Genomic DNA, 20907 nt, shown 5'->3' on the forward strand with positions numbered 1-20907 from the left:
ATCCCCAGGATCTGATCAAATGTACGCTAGAACTCTGAGAAGCAAAGAAAGTGATTGCCGGGTCCCTTGCTGAGATGCTTGTATCGTCGATAGTCATGGGTATTGTGCTGAAAGACTGGAGGTTGGCTAATGTGGTGCCACTATTTAAGAAACGTGGTAAGGAAAAGCTAGGGAGCTATAGACCAGTGAGTCTGATATTGATGGTGAGCAAGTTGTTGGAAGGAACCCTGAGGGATAGGATTTACGATGCAAGGTCTGATTTTAAGGATAGTCAGCGTGGCTTTGTGCTTGAGAAATCAGGTCTCACTAACTTGATTGAATTTTTGAAGAAGCAACAAAAGAAGATTGATGAGGGCAGAGCAGTGGACATGATCTATGTGGATGTGATCTGTATGGACATTTGGCGAGGTTCCTCGTGGTAGACTAGTTAGCAAGGTTAGATCACGTGGAATACAGGGAGAACTCGCCATTTGGAGACAGAACTGGCTCGAAGGTAGAAAAGAGGGTGGCAGTGGAGGATTGCTTTTCGGACTAGAAGTCTGTGACCAATGGTATGCGACAAGGATCAGTGCTGGGTCCACCTGCTTTCTGTCATTTATTTAAATAATTTGGATGTGACTGTAGGTACAGTTAAGAAGTTTGCAGATTACACCAAAATTGGGCGCGTAGTGGATAGTGAAAAAGGTTACCTCAGTACAGCAGGAGCTTGATCAGAATGGCAGATGGAGTTTAATTTAGATAAATGTGAGGTGATGCATTTTGAAAACTCAAATCAGGACAGGATGTATACACTTTATGGTAAGATCCTGGGGAATGTTGCTGAAGTGCAGGTTCCTTGAAAGTAGAGTTGCAGGTAGATAGGATGAAAAGGTTGGTGATTGGTATGCTTTCCTTTATTGGTCAGTGCACTGAGTACAGGAATTGGGAGGTCATTATTTTGACTGTATAGGACATTGGTTAGGCCGCTTTTGGAATAGTGTGCAATTCTGGTCTCCCTGCTGTAGGAAGGATGTGGTGAAACTTGAAGGGTTCAGAAAAGATTTACAAGGATGTTACCAGGGTTTGAGCTATCGGGAGAAGCTGAATAGGCTGCGGCTGTTTTCCCTGGAGCATCAGAGACTGAGGGGTGACCTTAGCGGTTTATAAAATCATGAGATACATTGATAGGGTAAATAAACAAAGTCTTTTCCCTAGGATGGGGCAGTCCAGAACTGGAGGACCTAGGTTTAGGATGGGAGGGGAAAGATTTAAAAGGGACCTAAGGGGCAACTTTTACATACACCACCCTCTGCATGAATGGAATGAGCTGCCAGAGAAAGTGGTGGAGGCTTTAACACTCAAAAGGCACCTGGATGGGTATATGTACAGAAGAGTTTAGAGGGTTATTGGCCCAGTGCTAGCAAATGGGACTAGATTAATTTAGGATACCTGATCGGCGTGCATGGGTATGACCGAAAAGTCTATTTCCACGCTGTATATTTGTAACACTCGAAGAGAAATTTTGAGCTTTGCTACAGCATTCTCATAGTAACATGAGGAACTAATTCGATGTTTTCTTCTTGATTATGAAAAGATCAAATGGATTCAAGATCCATGACCCCAAGAAGTTATGGTACAAGCTGGAATTTTACATCTTGATTAGAGTATTCCAGCTCGGCTTTCATTTTGTCCCATTTAACACTTCAATAAACCACTTGCATGGAAATCACTTAAAGCACCTCCATATGTGCATCAGCATGTGTGCACAAACATTTGTTTAATTTCATGAAATATTTATAGCTTTTATATTTAAATCTAATGTTCAAAATCACTGACCTTCAAGTATTTTACATAACATGTTCATCACCTAAATAATTTTCTCAGATTCACAGAACATACTGCTAGGAACTGGTTACATCATGTTTCGAGATTAGACTGGATTCCCTACAGTGTGGAAACTGACCCTTCGGCCCAACAAGTCCACATTGACCCTCTGAAGAGTAACCCACCCAGACCTATTCCCCTACCCTATATTTACCCTTGACTAATGCACTTTAGGCAATTTACCTGACTAACACATGTTTGGATTGAGGGAGGAAACCGGAGCACCTGGAGAAAACCCATGCAGACACTGGGAGAATGTGCAAACTCCACACAGGCAGTCGCCCGAGAGGGAATCAAACCCGGGTCCCTGGTGCTCTGAGGCAGCAGTGCTAACCATTGAGCCACAGTGCTGCTCCGTTTCCTGCATAAGTCAGTGAAGGATGAAGGAACAGAGTAATTTGAGAAATCCAAATACCATCGCCATTCATTATTGAGCAATGGACGGCACAGTGGTTAGCACTGCTGTTTCGTAGCGCCAGAGACCCGGGTTCCATTCCCGCCTCCGGCAACTGTCTGTGTGGAGTTTGCACGTTCTCCCCATGTCTGCATGGGTTTCCTCCAGGTGCTCCGGTTCCCTCCCACAGTCCAAAAATGTGCAAGTTAAGTGAATTGGCCATGCTAAATTGCCTGTAGTGTTCGTAGGGGAATTGCTCTTCGTAGGGTCAGTGTGGACTTGTTGGGCCAAAGGGCCTGTTTCCATACTGTAAGTAATCTAATAAAAAAAAAGGGCATTCTGCCATGCAAGAGTGCAGCAGAACTGTAAAGCACTAATCATAGTTGCAGCAAATTGAAACATTCTTGGCAATAACTTGTGACAAATTCCATGTAAATAAAGAACAGCAATTGCCTGAAGCCTCGAGTTTATTTGTCTCCCTTGACTGCTGTTTGACTACAACCTACTCCAGTCTTCCTTCATAGTCAGAACAAAGCATACAGGCTGTGTGGTGTGTGTGAGGTGAGCATAAAACAGCCTCATCTTGAGCAGTGGTTGACCGTGATCTGAGACTACAGATTTGTTTGGAGATATTTTTCTCAGTGAGAAAGTGTGTTAAGGTATGAGCAGGTAGGGAAAGAGCTACATTTAGGGTTACGGGACAAAGGTTCAGCTGGTGTGACTTTGACCAGATAAGAACTTGCAGTAAACCATGAGGTGCTGTAGGCAAGGGTAGTGTTTTAACCAAGTGAAGAACATCCATTGTGAAATGCCAGAATTCAGATTTCTCTGTGGAGTGAATCAGAAGGTCAGACTGAATTTTGCTTTCAAGTTGGATTTTACTGAAGGAGATTTTGGATAACTGGCTTGTTTCTACTCACCTTGGAGTGTTCAGTAAGGACTGTGGATTTAAGAAATTTACTAGTGAACTTCTTTTTCCACATGGGAGGATCCTGCAGATTCTACCTATTGCATAGACTAGTAATATTTATTGTTTTAATCATTGTATGCTGTGTGTTAATAACTTGCTTAAGTACTGGCAGCAAGCGCTCAGAGACACAGAATGGCTCTACTTTTTTCATTTTTATTCCAAGTCCTGGAGGGAGAGAGAGAGATAGACCATCCGTGTACACAAAGACATGGGTTCTCGGTCCTCTCTCGAACAGTAGGTTCGTAAAGAATTATATAGTCACGTACAGGGAGCAGCATCCAAATAAGGTAGCATCTATATTGATTGGGTGATTACAATCAGTGAGCATTAGTTGTAAAGATTAAGCCACCTGGCATTACACAATAGATGTTCTGCACCTCATTAAACCACTACCTCCAGAACCCCATTGTTTTCTGCAAGTTCTTACCTGGTCGAAGTCATGCCTTTGTCCCGCAACCCTAAACTTAACTCTTTCCGCACCTCCTCATGCCTTATACACATTCTCATAAGTACCTTTTGGTTGTAACTGTATCAAGTCTCCATTATCATCCTTCAACATGAATGATATATGATAAGTTAGTGAAAATTTCCTATATCCACTTTGGGCAATAAATGGTATTAAGGATTTGGGCATGGTTTTTTAAATGCAGGTTTCTTACCCCACCATCTTGCAATCACAGTAATCCCACAGCCATTTAACACACTGAAGATCATTAATTTCTTGGCACTGGATCTTCTGCTCCTCATTCAGGTAACAGCCTGGTCTCCAAAAGTTGATGGTGTGCATCACATCATAGAGCAAAGGTTAGCTGGAGTTCTTGATGGGGCAAGGCTCTGTGAGGATTTTTAATGTAGAAAGGGAGGTTTCCCACTTTACGCTTCAGGCCTGAGCAGGGTTCCATCCTGGGTATCCACCCTGTCCCTGAACAACTCATGGTAACTTCATAATCAAGGCTGGGAAGGACGTGGCCTTTAATTGCTGACTTGGGAACCTCAGTTATCTGGGTTTAGATCAGAGTGGTGCTGGATAAGGCAGCATCCTGATGAAGGGCTTTTGCCCGAAACATCGATTTTTCCTGCTCCTCGGATGCTGCCTGACCTGCTGTGCTTTTTCAGCACCACTCTGATCTAAACTCTGGTTTCCAGCATCTGCAGTCCTCGCTTTTGCCTAACCTCAGTTTTCTGACCCCACCTCCAATTATTGACCAGTTGTGGCTTAGTGGGAAAGCCACCTTGGTATGAACAACTTTTTAATTTCTGCCCTTTATATTTTGAGGTTTTTTTCAATACCTAAGATTGAAAGGCTTTCTGAACTATTGTCTGAAAGTCTTTTTCCTTTGAAATATTTGGAGTCTGAATCGTAAAGAACGATAAGAAAAGTCAATTTCAAGTAATCTGACCAATTTAAAGGCCTGATTTGACTAGGGAGATCTCTTTTTAATGTACAACTCAATTTATAGAATATATTTCTAAGAAAACTATATGGTATGTTATACCAATGGAAGTCCAGAAAAAATAGTTCTGCTGTACACCACTCCTTGTGACAGTGTGATTCCTTGTTTAGATTCAAGACTACATGAGTTATAAAGAAAAGCTCTTCTGCATTTAGTCAACGCAGTGAACTATTAGCTTTAAGAAACTGCCATTCTGTTGGAATAAGGAAATAACATTAGTTTAAGGTGCTACATTAAAGCAAATTGTTTTTGTATTTTCCCAGTGTTACTATTTCAGCTTTGATCTTACTGAATGGTGGAATAGGTTTGAGGAGCCCAATGGCCTCCTAGTGTTCCGATTTCTTATGAGCTTTGTTATTTCTGGAGCAGTTACAGAAACTTAGTTTTCTTGAAAACCTTTAGAGTCACAGCTTGCAACGACCATTGCAGAATTTTCTTCAGTTTATAGTGAGTTTTGCCTGCCATGAGTCTTGTGACTTGTTTTCAAAACTGCAGTCACTCTTTTAAGCACGTTGTTTTTAAAATAATAGTTCTTTATCATTTCAGTCCCAAGTTTTTCAAACCGCAAAAGTAGAAAGGCATGGTCCTTACCTAGCGCTCTTTTAGTCCCACCATAATGCTGGTGGAATTTATATTCAATGAATAAACTATAGAATTGAAAACCAGTCCCATTAATGGTGACAATGAAATTAAAATTGGCAAAAAAGCCTATCTGGTTCAACAATGCCCTATTTTTTTGAGAAGGAAATCTGCTATCCTTACCTGATTTGATCTACGTGTGACTCTAGACCTACAGCAATACCATTGACTCTCCAAGCAAACCACTACATTAACAGTGATTAGGAAATGCCACATGGTTGGTCAGTGGTTAGCACTGCTGCCTCAGCGTCAGGGACCTAGGTTCAGTTCCCACCTCAGGCAACTGTCTGTGTGGAGTTTGCACATTCTCTCCGTGTCTGTGTGGGTTTCCTCCTGGTGCTCCAGTTTCCTCCCACAGTCCAAAGATGTGCAGATTAGGTGAACTGACCATGCTAAGTTACATGTAGTGTTAGGTGCATTAGTCAGGGGTAAATGTAGGGGAATAGGTCTGGGACGGTTGCTCTTTGGAGGGTCAGTGTGGACTTGTTGGGCTGAAGAGCCTGTTTTCACACTGTAGGGAATCTAAGAAAAAATGTTGACCATGCCAGTGATGCCCACCTCTCATCCAAATATAAATAAAATTCCCCTTTTACCACCATTAGAACTAATAGTTCTAGATTGAGTATAGGACTTTGAAGGTCATGTTGTGACTGTGCAGGATATTGGTTCGATTACTTTAGTAATACTGCATGCAATTCTGGTCTCCCTGCTATAGGAAAGAAGTTGTGAAACTTGTAAATCTTTTCTGAACCATTTCAAGGATGTTGCCAGAATTGGAGAGCTTGAGCGATATGGACAGGCTGATAGGCTAGGGCTGTTCGCCTTGGAGCACTGAAGGCTGAGAGGTGACCTTTATAGAGGTTTATAAAATCATGAGGGGCATGGCTAGTGTGAACAGCCAAGGTCTTTTCCCCAGAGTAGGGAAGTCCAAAACTAGAGGACATAGATTTAAGGTGAGAGGGATAAGATTAAAGAGGGACCCTAGGGGCAACTTTTCCACGCAGAGGGTGGTAAGTGTGTGGAATGAGCTGCCAGAGGAAATGGAGTCGGGTACAATTACAATATTTAAAAGGGTGTGTAAACTAATAGGAATCATTTAGAAGGATATGTGTCAAGTGCTACCAAGTGGGACTAGATTAATTTAGAATATCTGGTTGGCTTGGACGAGTTGGACTGAAGGGTCTGTTTCAGGGTGTTCATCTCCATGAAAGAGGGAGTTGAAGGGTGGGTCAGTAAATTTGCAGATGATACGAAGATTGGTGGAGTTGTGAGATCTTTGAAAGTTGCCATTCAGGTGGATAGAGCTTGTAAGAAGGCCTATGGTGTATTAGCATTCATTAGCAGATGGATTGAATTCAAGAGTCGTGAAGTGGTGTTGCAGCTGTACAGGACTTTGGTTAGGCCACATTTTGAGTACTGTGTGCAGTTCTGGTCGCTTCACTTTAGGAAAGATGTGGAAGCTTTGGAGAGGGTGCAGAGAAGATTTACCAGGATGTTGCCTGGAATGGAGAATAGGTCGTACGAGGATAGATTGAGAGTGCTAGGCGAACGATGAGGGGTGACTTGATAGAGGTTTATAAGATGATCAGAGGAATAGATAGACAGTCAGAAACCTTTTCCCCGGGTACAACAGTGTTACAAGGGGACATAAATTTAAGGTGAAGGGTGGAAGGTATAGAGGGGATGTCAGGGGTAGGTTCTTTACCCAGAGTGTGGTGGGGCATGAAATGCGTTGCCTGTGAGAGTGGCAGAGTCAGAATCATTGGCGACCTTTAACGGCAATTGGATAGGTACATGGATGGGTGCTTAAGCTAGGACAAATGTTCGGCACAACATTGTGGGTCGAAGGGCCTGTTCTGTGCTGTACTGTTCTATGTTCTATGACTCTGTTACATTAGAACTACTGTTTTGTGAAAGATAAACTTCACTATAAACTGGGCTAAATGGCTTGTTTTGATTGTTATTTTTATGCAAAAATTTGTTTGATAGTACAGAAATTAAACTTAAAACAATGGAAGAAGTTGAATTATTTTGTCTCTACTCATTAAAACTAGGACACAAGAAACACACTTGAAAAATGGATGCCATTTAGTGCAGAATAAGAGGATGCTGATTGTTTGAGCCATCATTGCCATGGAGATTGTGATAGTTAAGTGTCAGTCTCAATTCTCAGACCAGGCAGAGGAATTATAATATTGACCAAGGTGTTGCAATGGGAATTCAGCAGCGATTGGCTATGTTATGGCTTTTTTTAGTGGAAAAGGTATCATGCACGTACAAATTCCTTTTGTCTTCATGAAACTGAGTGTATTAATCAAAATCTTACTCCTGTCAGCATTCTAAAGTTTAATGCTCGCCACAACCTCCATTCTCTTCCTCAGTCTTGTGACCCAAGAAATAAGACTTAACTTGTAATTCTTCATTTGAGCTACTGAAATATTATTTTCAAATGGTATGCCTGGTTGGTCAAGTACCAACAATTACTACTACTGAAATCTCATTGATTATGAATTGTGTTTCCTTAGGATTTTATAATCCTCTGTACAAGTTGAGCCCTCTGCAATGTGCAAGCTTAGAAGTTGCAAAGCAATAAATGATTTGTTAATAATAAGTGGGCAAAAGATTTGGTCACCAGCCAATTAATCTTTTGACATAGTGTGCATATTGACGCAGGCATCACTTCATTGACAAAGGAGCAGTGCTTCAAAGCTTGTGATTTTAAATAAACTTGTTGGACTATAACCTGATGTCGTGTAATTTCTGACCTTGTCCACCCCAGTCCAACACCGGTACCTCCACATCATGTTTTGTATGATGATTTCTCATTCATCTTATTAGTGGAGTACCAGGGCGATGATGGCATAGTGGTGATGTTACTTGACGAGTAATCCCGAGGCCCAGGCTATTGTACTGGGGTCACTGGTTCAAGCTACAGCTTCAAATTAGTAGTAACTGGAACCGAGCTAAAATATTAGTATGTAAAAACCACCACCTTTAGCAGCTTTGGATATGTGACCCAAAATCTACAATCATATTGTTGATTCTTAATTGCCCTCTAGAATGGCCTAGCAAGCCACTCAATTCAAAGGTAGTTAAAGATAAGCAATAAATCCCATGAAAGTATATTTTAAAAAAACACTCTAACTTTCCATCCTAACCATTATGTTTGACATTCCTTTTGAAATGCAGAGATGTGTATGGAATCATTTCCATTTTCTTAGAACTAATGAAACTGTAGTCTAGTTATTTTCTTTTCCTAAACGATCCACGTCTTTGCGATTGGAGTCACTTATCTGTACTTTTGTTCTTGGTGTTTTGATTTTCCATGTCCATCTATATTGAACCACTTTTATTAAAGGAAATGAAAACATCATTAATCTTTTGCTATTTCAAATTTAGCTGTTACCTTGATTCATTTTTTTAAACAAATACACCAATCTGAACAAATAGATTTTACTGGCATGTGTGCCTGTTTGTGTCTATTATTTAGCCCTTCAGAATGTGTATTTGTTGCCTGTCAGGTATTTAGGTACATGTGTTTGTTGTTAAGACGACAAAGTTTGATCTGAAATGAAGCAAATTGGCATGTACTTCAGAATCCAGACTAGGAGTTCCATCACGGTTCAACGTTTTATAAAAATCAGTGTAGTTTGTACTCCATTGAATCAGGTTTTTGAGACGCAGTAAATCTGTTTCAAAATGAATCATTATCTTTGTCAAAATGAGCGAAGGAATGTAATGGAAAATGCTTTCTCATGTCTTGTCAACCTTTCATTTGCATGTTAGTTTATTTATCAAAGCTGTTTTCTTCCTGTTAACTGTTCTTGTATTTTGCCTGAAAATTTTAAAAAACTTATTTGTATGCTGTATTAGGATTCAAACTTATAATTCAAATTAATAATAAATAATCTGATGACTTAGAAAACTTGTGTGGCAGATGAAACATGCACAAGCAAATCCAAATGTTTCAAACCTTAAAATCAAGTGCTGTAAATAATACATTTGTTGATTACTTGGCCATCAATGTCTAATTGGTTGTGATAAATTCTACGTATGTGAAAATGACCAAGTATTATTATTAAGTACCACCAATTTATATTTGTAAATATGCTATATTGTAAGAATACCACTGTACAGTAATATGCTGTTACCTTGCTTCTAGAATCCCAGCTGATGAGTCTCTCAAAACAGACTGCTGGGGTAAGCAGTTTATTTTGCTGTTATGAACACTTTAGCTAGAATCTGCATTGCTTACATTAGCAGGCACTACAACGCAATAAATAGTTTAGACCATCACTTAAACCATCAGTTTCTCTCATCCTATAGTTTTGAGATACTCCTCTAAAAATAAGAGTATGGCTTGACATTTGGGTCAGGTTTATTGACTCAGTGTCCGCTTCGCAATGGACAAGCTTTATTTATAATACAGTTCCTGTTTCTCTTTAGTATCTCACAGATTTGCAGGCAGAGGTTGCTATTGTTCTTGGTGACTGTTATGCAATATGGGGGAATGGGGTTTCAACCAAAATGTCTGCAGCGTGCCTCCTGGGTTTCCATGGATCCTTTATAAACCAAACACATTATACAATATTTTGGGGTGGGGGTGAGGTGTTATAGGTACATATAGGTCCAAATGTCAGTGATCACAAATGCAACTGAAGATGCATGTCTGTGTGCATCAGAGACCTTGCAGATCTCCAATGCACAGATGCAGTTGGACATTGCCTGGAAGTTTAAACCTCTGATGTGTAATTCATCAGCTACCTGGGATCCTCTGTGAATGGCTGCTCAAGAAACAGAGTTTTTGGACTGTTCTACTGTACCTGGATATTTGCCCCAAAATAAAGTCCAGGTAACTCCATAGCTGATGCTGTATCCTGACCTGAACCTGACTATACCCCAATCACTTAATTTTACCACAACATCCAACTGTAATGACCGCACAAATCTTCACTTTAAAATGTCCAACTAAATAGTCCTCTTCACACTTTTGATTATGTTCCCTGGGGGACTCTGCACTGCACGTTTCTTTCATAGGCTGGATCAGAAGATCCAGAATAAATTCTGCAGCCATGTTGATAGGAAAATTGCACAATGCTGTTAGCATTGTTGCTACTGGGGATAATTAATAGATACCCAAAAACATCAGGAAAGGACAACTGGTCCATCAGGCTAGTCTCATCCCATCGTGATGTACACACATCATCATCTCAAAGTATAACTCCCTAACACTCAAAGCCTACTCTGACACCTAGTTTAATGCCTCTTAGTTGTCAGTTGTGCAGACTGACTGACTGACTGTTTGGAGAGCTTCTCATGAATCTGGACACCATATTTGAGATGCAACTAGACTAAAGTCTTCCATAAAGGAAAGGATTGTGTTTCTGTTTTATATTTAATTATCTTGGCTATACATACAAAACCCACTTTGTTTTTACAGAAGCCTCATGGGACTAGATATGAATTTATTGATTAATATTTTGCCAGTTATTGTGATACAGTTTGATTTTGTGTTTTCATCAGGATGGTGCTATCAAAACAAATGAAAGCAAACTAACTGGTTAAGATGATGCATTGAATGCAAGAGCAGGAGTAGGCCATTCAGCCCCTTGAGCCTGTTCCAACAAGTAGAAGCTCTTAGAACCCTCAACCCTAACCCTATATAGCTCGCTTCTACCTACTCTTCAAAATTCACAAGCAGGACTGTCTGGGCAGACCCATTGTTTCTGCCTGATCCTGCCCCACAGACCTCATCTCTTCCTACCTCGACTCATTTCTTTTTTTCGACAGCTTGTCCAGTCCCCAATTCTATCTGCAATTTTTCTGCCTGCTTTACATAACTTTCAGAATTTCCAGTTTGTGGGCTCCAGCCGACTCCTCTTTACCACTGATGTGCAATTTCTTTACATGTCCATCCCTCATCAGGATGGTCTCAGGACTCTTTCCTTTTTCCTGTTTTAAAAAAAAGGCCTGAACCATCCCTATCCTCCACCACTCTCCTCTGCCTGACCAAGCTCATCCTCACTTTGAACAAATTCTCCTTTAACCCCTCTCACTTTCTTCAGATCAAAGAAGTGGCTGTAGGTACCTGCATGGGTTATGCAGTTATGCCTGTCTCATTGTGGGGTACATGGAACTTTTCTTGCCCTCTTCCTCCCCACCTCTTCTCCTCCCCACCTCTTCTCTCCTCTCCCCCCACACACACCCCCCGATTTCTTCTGTATATGTCAACGACATCATCAGTGCTGCTTCCCTTGCTCATTTAGAATTGGAAAAATCCATCCATTTCGCTTCCAATTTCCACCCTGCTCACACCTTTACCTGGCCCATTTCTGACTCCTCCCTCTCCTTCCTTGACATCTCTGTTCCCATTTCTGGGGATAGACTGGACACCGATATCCACTAAAAAAATCACACTGACTCCCACAGTTACCTCTATTCCATTCTCCCAGTTCTCTATTGCATCTGTTCTAATAATGCTAACTTCAAGGGTGTCTCCAGAATGTTCACCACCACCTCAACTGAGGATTTCCCCACTACTGTGGTCAACAGGGTCCTCAGCCATGTCCATCTCATCTCCTGCACTTCAGCCCTCACTCCATCTCTTTCCTCCCAAAACAGCGAGAGGGTCCACCTCATCCTCACCTATCTTTCCACCAGCACCCACCTCCAGAGGATCATTACTTGTCATTTTTGTCACCTCTAACGGAATGCCACCACTAGGTGGCATTCCCTCCCTCCCTTGTCAGCCTTCTGCAGGGACTGTTCCTTCTGAGAAACTTTAGTCCACTCCTCTTATATCGAATACATCCCCGTTGCAACTTCCTATGTAATGCCTGTGTGTTTACTCCTCTACCTTCTCCCCACCCCCCAACCTCACTATCCACAGCCTTTGACACAACATTCAGGTGAAGCAACAAATTACTTGCACTTCACTCAATCGAGTCTTCTGTATTTGATGACAATAAAGTTTCTTCTACATTGGGGAGATGAAGTGTAGACTGCTTTGCAGAATACCAATGTTGTGTCTGCTAAAATGACCCTGAGCTTCCTGTTGCTTGCTATTCAACACACCACCGTGGTCCCTGACCAATGTTTTTCTCTCTGGCTTATTACAGTGCTTCAGTGTAAGCTGGAAGAAAACTGTCATTTTCTGCCTGGGGGCCCTGCAACCTTCTGGACTGTATAGAGTTCAATAATTTTAGGGCCTGAGCCCCTTCTGCCATGTCCTTTATCTGAACCACCATTCACCAGGCCTTGTCATCATATGGGTTGCTACCACAAACAACCCATTAATGGTCCCTATTAGGTGTCTATTAATTCTTCCAAGTTTTACCATTCCTTTGTCTGCTCAACTGGTTTTCTGTCTGTTCCTTATCCATCTATTGTTTTCCCACACCCCTCCCCATCATCCCATCCCATTCCATCTTAATATATGCCAACCTTTTCCAAACTACAATCACTTCTGAAGAAGGATCAATATAACATCATATAGAATTTCAAGAATCTGTGAGGTTTGCCATATTTTTATTGAGCATTTGGACTCGAGGAACAGCAAATTTTGACTTATATTTAGGGACTATAAAAAATGTTCTCGGATGTCCAGAAACATGCATAGAAAAACCTTACTATTAGAACCTGTAAGAATATTAAAGTCAAATAAAGGTCACATGAATGAATTGACTTACAATGAAGTCACTTACAATGAAGTCTGTGCCAATCTGTAACTCTGATGGGATGGTGGTGAGGTGTGGTGCTGCAGACTAGGCACTCAACGCCATAGTTCTTGAACCCAAAGTTCATGGAGGCTTTCTATGGGTCCAGGATGTAACATGAGATTTAAGCACATGGGAGTGCAATGATCGTGAAGTAGGCTTCTTTATTCCCATGGCATCAGGTCTTTACAAATATTAAAATAACTTGAGACTAAAATAGGACAGTAGAATATTTACCTTCAATGAGCAGATGGTTCACAAATTGGTTACGGAATCCTTCATCTGTATTTCTCTCTGAAGCCTTTGCCTCACAAAGGTCAGCCTTCCTCCAAAAAGCTTCCACAGGTACTGACCAGTTCCAGTCCCTCAACACTGTCGACTGCTGCTGAGGCCATGCAGTCATTGAATAAAAGTCGGATACAGGTTTGTTTCAAGTTGGGGATTGATGCCACAGGAGCAGAGTGCAGCCTTTCCATTTTTACAGGATAGTATAAGTGTTATGGCTGCGTCATGTATGACAAAAGTACACGAGGGAGAGTGCTGAGGCAGCATGAGGATTGCCAGGTAGACCCACAGTTCCAAGTCATGGTGATGGTTGTGAGGTGAGTTCACTCTTGTTTAAAAGAGAAACTTCTTAAATATTCAAATATATCATTCTATACAATGTTGGCACACTTATGCATTGACATCTGTAACTATTTAGTAGTTCCTTATGGTTGTTAAAATGATCATTGTACGCAATACTTTTGTATGCGTGTTATACACTGTTTAGGTTTAGATATTGGGTTTGTTTATTCCATTTGGAAAGAAATAGATAACGAGTGTGAGAACCATTCATGTATGATTGGCGAGCATCAGTTTCCTTCGTGAAAATTTATTTTGGATTTCAGTCTGCGGAACTTTTCTCACATCGGAGCATTCCAGGTGTAAAAACCAGGAGGCTGAAAACTTGTATTTGATGTCACCCAACAATGGGGCATGTTTGGTAGCACAGGACCTATAAAGCTGGCAATTTTCTGAACAAATTGTTCTGAGTTGTTGAGCAAAGTGCATCAAACACCAAGATATTTTGTTCCTTTGGTGTTCAAATGCTAGTCATAAATGTGATTGCATGTGTTACTGTTTGACATTCATAATGAAATGAATGAACTTTATTTGAATGAAATTTATTTTGAAACATAAAGCAAAAATCTGGACATTTTACTGCAGATTAACACATCATAGAATTTCAAGAATCAAGAATTTTAAAGAATCAATCAATCACATTATTAGTGAGCATTTGGATTCCAGAAACAGCAAGTTTTGACTTGTATTTTGAAAGTATAAAGATGTTTTCAGATATCCAGAAAAATATGTAGAAAAACCTTATTATCAGAACCTGCAAGAATAGAAAATTGAAATAAAGGTCACATGAATGAGTTGACTTTTGAGCAATCCATCTTGAGTGTGTGAATTTCAAATGTGATAGCCAGATTTCAACGTATCTTCATTCAAGGAAGCTAATTGGTGTGCATTATTGCCTCTTGCTTAATTTCATATTTTGTGGAAAACATTTTGCACAAGACCAACCAAAGTGAAAATACAGTTTTATTATGCAAAACTGTAAAATATAACTGCATAATTTTTCTCCTCTTGTAATGTTGATGAAGAGTGATTTGCATAATTTGAGGAAAAATATGGTTGCTTTACATAAATATCGTCATTATAGTAATATTATGCCATATCTTTTTATTGTCCTTTCTTTCCTCGAAGTATTATTGGTGCTGTCCGTACTGGAGCATATATGGTATATATCCTGACAACCAGTGGCTTGAAGCAATCGGTATGTGACCAAGGCTTCTACAATGGACCGATCAGCAAATTCTGGGCATATGCATTTGTGTTGAGCAAGGCACCTGAGCTAGGTAAGTATGGAAAACAGTTTTATGCTTTTGCTAAATGTTTTACAATATTTATATGGAGAAACTCTTACCTTACGAAAATATTATCACCGACTCGTGAACAAGTTTAAAATTATTCCATGATCTTGATGTATTCAAGACACTCTTGCATTGATCATAAAAAAATTAAAACAACGAAGAAAAGAACTTATTATGGGTCAGCCAAAATGGACATTATTTAATTTTAGCTGAAAATGTGTTGGTGGAAAAGCGCAGCAGGTCAGGCAGCATCCAAGGAGAAGGAGAATCGACGTTTCGAGCATGAGCCCTTCTTCAGGAAGGGTCTGAAATGTCGATTCTCCTCCTTGGATGCTGCCTGACCTGCTGCGCTTTTCCAGCAACACATTTTCAGCTCTGATCTCCAGCATCTGCAGTCCTCACTTTCTCCTCGATTATTTAATTTTAATCCAGATTCTGGATGTTAGCCATTGCATACTACATCAAGTTTGCTACATCATTTATTGTATTAATGCGACTGCTCAAACTATCTCAGCCTAGTATTTTCTAGTCCTGTTGAGTGCTGTAAGCAATTTATGTTGAAATTTTAAAACTTCTATCTGCTTTGCCATACTTCGATCACCAGGCTGTTAATTAGATTGCCAAAAAAAAATTCTTGTAGCATAAGAAAACTGGTTGATAAAAGTTTACACTTTGAAGCAGTGATTTAAATTGCTTCAAAAATAATATCCTTGATGCAATGCAAGATCAAGATCCCACACCCTAATTCATGATTGCTATGTATCCCTTCTGGCGCTTGTTGTGGGACTGTAGGCATCGGACAGGTCATAGGTGGATGCATCATAGGTGGATCCCTCCCGCATATCAGACTCCGATTTCTCATAATATAGAGTAATTTTATGACACTTAAATAAGCAATTCAGAAACATTTCTAGTGAGGAAATTCTTGTACCACTGTTCGCAGGGAAAAAAAAATCAGTTTGAATTGAAACATAATGATTGTGAATCATTCTGAATTTACTCATTTATTAGTCACTTTGCACTGGTATTGCACGTGGGAAATGAGGATCTTATATAGCTTACAAGTAAAGCAAAATTAGAGGGCAGGTGAGAGTTGGGGCAAGGGGTGGAGGATAAAGGCACCAGATTGGTGGAGGAAGAAACTCGTGAGGGGGAATTGAGAGAAGAGAACAACAAGTAGGTATAAGACAGTGCCAGAAGGATGGGAGAAGCTGGCAAACACTCTTGAATGAACAGGAGATGGGAATGATATTACCATCAATCCGATATTTTTCTCTGTGAATTGTTTCCTTGACCAGACCTGGAACTCTGTCTAGGTCAAAGATTATTTTTCCTCCATGATGGCCATTTTACTCAGCCAATGTTGCCTGATTTCAGTCTTTACAGTTATGGAGGGTGTGAATAGAGGCAGTGGATGTCTATGATTATGCTTAGCCTTCAAGACATTGCTCTGAAACTGGCACAGCACAGTGGCTCAGTGGTCAGCAGTGGTACCTCTCAATGCCAGGGACCCAGGTTTGATTCCACCTTTGGGTGACTATCTGCATGGTTTACCTTCAGGTGGTCCGGTTTCCTCCCACATTTGGAAAATGTGCAGGTTAGGTGGATTGGCCATGCTAAATTTCCCATAGTGTCCAGGGATGTGGAGGCTAGTTGCATTAGCCATAGGAAATGCGGGGTTACAGGGATATGTTAAGGAGTGGATCAAGGTGGGATGCTCTTCAGAGGGCCAGTGTGGACTCAATGGGCCAAATGGCTTGCTTCCGCACTATAAGGATTCTATGCTTGGTGGAAGAAGGGTTTTGCAAAGGGTGAACCTATGGAAGTAAAATAATTTGTTGAATGGGTAATAGCATATTTACTATTTATTTGTTTGGGCCAATCTATACAAAGGTTTAAAATCTGACTGAACACTTTATCACCAAAAAAAAGGTTCTGTGCGCCGATTAGTAAGGTGACTAGTTTCTTTATTTTTTAAAAAAGTTTTTCAGTAATCTCGTTGGGAATTTAGAATAGTGGGAATGGCGGTTAGGGCTGTTGAATGTTCCTCCTGCAGAATGTGGGAGGTAAGGGTCACCAGTAATGTCCCTGCTGACTGCATCTGTGGGAACTGCGCCCAATTCCAGCTCCTCAAAAACTGCGTTAGGGAACTGGAGCTGGATGAACTTTGGATCATTCAGGAGATGGAGAGGGCTATTGAGAAGAGTTACAGGGAGATAGTCACACTTTGGATAAAAGAAGAAGGTAGATGGGTTACCGTCAGAGGACAGAAAGGGAACCTGCAGGCAGTGGCCGTTCCCCTGAACAACAAGTATGCTGTTTTGGATACTGTTGGGAAGGGACGACTTACCAGCGGTAAGCAATGGGGCACAGGTCTCTGGCACCGAGTCTGTCCCTGTTGCTCAGAAGGGAAGGGGGAAGAACAACAGAGCATTAGTGATTGGGGACTCCATAGTTATGGGGACAGATAGGAGGTTCTGTGGGAACGAGAGAGACTGACAGTTGGCATGGTTGCCTCCCAGGTGCCATGGTTCATCATGTCTCAGATCATGTTTTCAGGATCCTTACGGGGGAGGGGGTGCAGCCTCAAGTTATGATCCACATAGGCACCAATGACATAAATTCTCATCTCTCTTCCTGCTTAAGCTAGAAATTCAGGGAGCTAGGTGGAAGCTTAGAGCTAGAACAAAGAGTTATTGTCTCCAAGGTTTATTTCCATGACACGTGTTCGCGAGGCGAAAAATAGGGGAAGAGAAGAGTTGAACATATGGCTACAGGGATGGTGCAGGAGGGAGGGCTTTGGATTCCTGGATAACTGGGTCTCTTTCTGGGGTAGATGGGATCTCTACAAACAGGATGGTCTTTACCTGAACCAGAGGTCTACCAATATTCTGGTGAGGAAATTTTCTAATGTACTTTGGGTGGATTTAAACTCATTCAGCACGGAGATGGGAACCAAAATTGTAGTTCGAGTATATGGGAGGTTGAGAGTAGTGAAGTCAGAAGTAAGATTTCAAGATTGTAAGAAGGAACCGGCAAGCAAGAAGTTGGTTTGAAGTGTGTTTACTTCAACGCAGGAGCATCAAGAATAAGGTGGGCAAACTTGCAGCATGGGTTGGTACCTGGAATTTCAATGTTGTGGCCAGAGACATGAGTAGAGCAGGAGCAAGAATGGTTATTGCAGGTTCTGGCATTTAGATGTTTCAGTAAGAACAGAGAAAAAGGTAAAAGAGGGGGTGGTGTGGCACTGTTAGTCAAGTATTACGGTTGCAGAAAGGACGTTTGAGGACTCGTCTACTGAGGTGGTATGGGCTGAGATTAGAAACAGGAAAGGAGAGGTTACCCTGTTGGCCCTGTTTTCTATAGGCCTCCAAGAAGTTCCAGGGATGTAGAGGATAGATTAGCAAAGGTAATCCTCCATATGGAGTGAGAGTAACAGGGTAGTTGTTATGAGGGACTTCAACTTCTCAAATATTGACTGGGAATACTATAGTTCAAGTATTTTAGATGGGTCAGTTTTTGTCCATTGTGTGCAGGAAGGTTATCTGACACATTATGTAGACAGGCCAACAAGGGGCAAGCCACATTAGATTTGGTACTGAGTCATGTACCTGGCCAGGTGTTAGATTTGGTAGGTGAGCACTTTAATGATGGTGACCACAATTCGGTTATGTTTAGATTAGATTAGATTCCCTACAGTATGGAAACGAGCTCTTTGGCCCAACAAGTCCACACCGAACCTCCAAAGACCCATTCCCTACTCGTGCACCTATCACTATGGGCAATTTAGCGTGGGCAATCCACCTGAATTGCACATCTTTGGACTGCGGGACATCTCTGACTCTATGTATTCCCTTGCCTTGTTTTTCCTGCTCAAGTGCATCGACTCACACTTGGATTTATTTCAATTTGTCACCGATCAGTCCACCTGACCTGCCATCCTCATTACTATTTATCACCCCACCAATTTTTTGGTTTCATTTGCAAACATGCTGATCACTCTCCTACACTCAAGTACAAATTGCTTATGTATACCACAAGCAGCAAGAGCCCCAATACTGCTCCCTAGTGGGGAGCTCCCTGGACACAGGCTTCAAGTTATAAAAACTGTTGGCCTCTGCTATCTATTACTCAGTCAATCCTGTATCTAATTTGCCATATTTCCTTTGATTCCATGGGCTTTTACTTTTGTTACTTCTCCCATGCGGAGATGTCCAAGTAGACTACATTGAATGCACTGCCCTCATCTCAATGCCCTGTTACCTATCCAAAAAATTCAATCAAATTAGTCAGATGTGACCTACCCTTAACAAAACCATGCTGACTATTCTTGGTTAATCCTTGCTTCTCCAACTGCAGATTCATTCTGTCCTTTCAAATTATTTCTAATAGTTTCCTCAATAGCGAGTTTGGACTAACTGGCCTGTAGTTTGCTGGTTTATCTGTTGCTACCTTCTTGAATTATGGTACCACATTGGTTGTGCTGCGCTCTGGCACCTCTCCTGTGTCCAGGGAGGAATTGAAATTTATTGTGAACAACCCTGCTATTTCATCTGGCTCCACACACAAATTAGAACTGTGATCCTTAATGAACTCTACTCTGTCCCTAGATATCTTTTTTATCCTAATGTACTTGGGAAAAGAAAACTCATTGTTTTCTGTTATTTTACCTACCATTATTCTTTCCTGCCCCTTTTTGCTCTTCTGATTTCCTTTTTAAGTTTCCCCTTGCATATTCTGTACTCCTAGCAATTTCTGATATTTTGAGCCCTTGGAAGGTGCCATTGGCCAGCCTTACTCTCCTTGTACAATTCCATGTATCCCTTGATCTCCACACAGGAGATTTACAGGATTTGTTGATCTATCTTTTGTCTTATTAAAGTATGTTGACTCCGTACTCTCCCTGTTTACTTCTTGAATGCAATCCCACTCTGCTATGACACAGGTTTACCTAAAAGTCTGCATTCCCATTTCACTTTGGCCGAATTATATCTGATCTTATTAAAATCTGTCCTTTTTCAATTTAGATCTTTGATTTCAGGCCCAGCCTTGTCTTTTTCCATAACAATTTTGAATCTAATGGAATTATGATGGCTGTCTGCAAACTACTCTTCCACTGATATAAGTAAAGAAAGTGGTTTAAGTCCAGGACATCCCATCCCTTGCAGGGCCTTCTGCATGCTGACTTAAACAAAAACTCTCCGAGATGCGTTATAAGAATTCCACTTTCTCAAACCTTTCATTCTATTACTACTCCAGTTAATATTATGGAAGTAAAATTTCCTACTCGCAACACACTTTATCTTGCCTGTAATAAATGAGAAGAAAGTGAGGTCTGCAGATGCTGGAGATCAGAGCTGAAAATGTGTTACTGGAAAAGCGCAGCAGGTCAGGCATCATCCAGGGAACAGGAGAATCGACGTTTCGGGCATAAGCCCTTCTTCAGGAATGAGGAAAGTTTGTCCAGCAGGCTAAGATAAAAGGTAGGGAGGAGGGACTTGGGGGAGGGGCGTCGGAAATGTGATAGGTGGAAAGAGGTCAAGGTGAGGGTGATAGGTCAGACGGGAGTGGGGGCGGAGAGGTCGGGAAGAAGATTGCAGGTTAGGAAGGCGGTGCTGAGTTCGATGGATTTGACTGAGACAAGGTGGGGGGAGGGGAAATACCTTGTCTCAGTCAAATCCATCGAACTCAGCACCGCCTTCCTAACCTGCAATCTTCTTCCCCACCTCTCTGCCCCCACCCCAGTCTGGCCTATCACCCTCACCTTGACCTCTTTCCACCTATCACATTTCCAACGCCCCTCCCCCAAGTCCCTCCTCCCTACCTTTTATCTTAGCCTGCTGGACAAACTGTCCTCATTCCAGAAGAAGGGCTTATGCCCGAAACGTCAATTCTCCTGTTCCCTGGATGCTGCCTGACCTGCTGCGCTTTTCCAGCAACACATTTCCAGCAC

General features: G+C 41.4%; 1 protein-coding gene across 1 annotated transcript in view; it reads left to right on the forward strand.

Annotated features, from left to right (window-relative positions):
• elovl6 (ELOVL fatty acid elongase 6) overlaps positions 1-20907 on the forward strand; it is a 112287-nt gene that overhangs the window by 81655 nt on the left and 9725 nt on the right. The window contains exon 3 of the mRNA XM_043697776.1: positions 14788-14939. Within this exon, the coding sequence (XP_043553711.1) occupies positions 14788-14939 (152 nt within the window). The remainder of the gene's footprint in view (positions 1-14787; positions 14940-20907) is intronic.

Source organism: Chiloscyllium plagiosum, chromosome 1 (assembly GCF_004010195.1).
Source record: "Chiloscyllium plagiosum isolate BGI_BamShark_2017 chromosome 1, ASM401019v2, whole genome shotgun sequence".
In the NCBI taxonomy this organism is placed as follows: domain Eukaryota; kingdom Metazoa; phylum Chordata; class Chondrichthyes; order Orectolobiformes; family Hemiscylliidae; genus Chiloscyllium; species Chiloscyllium plagiosum.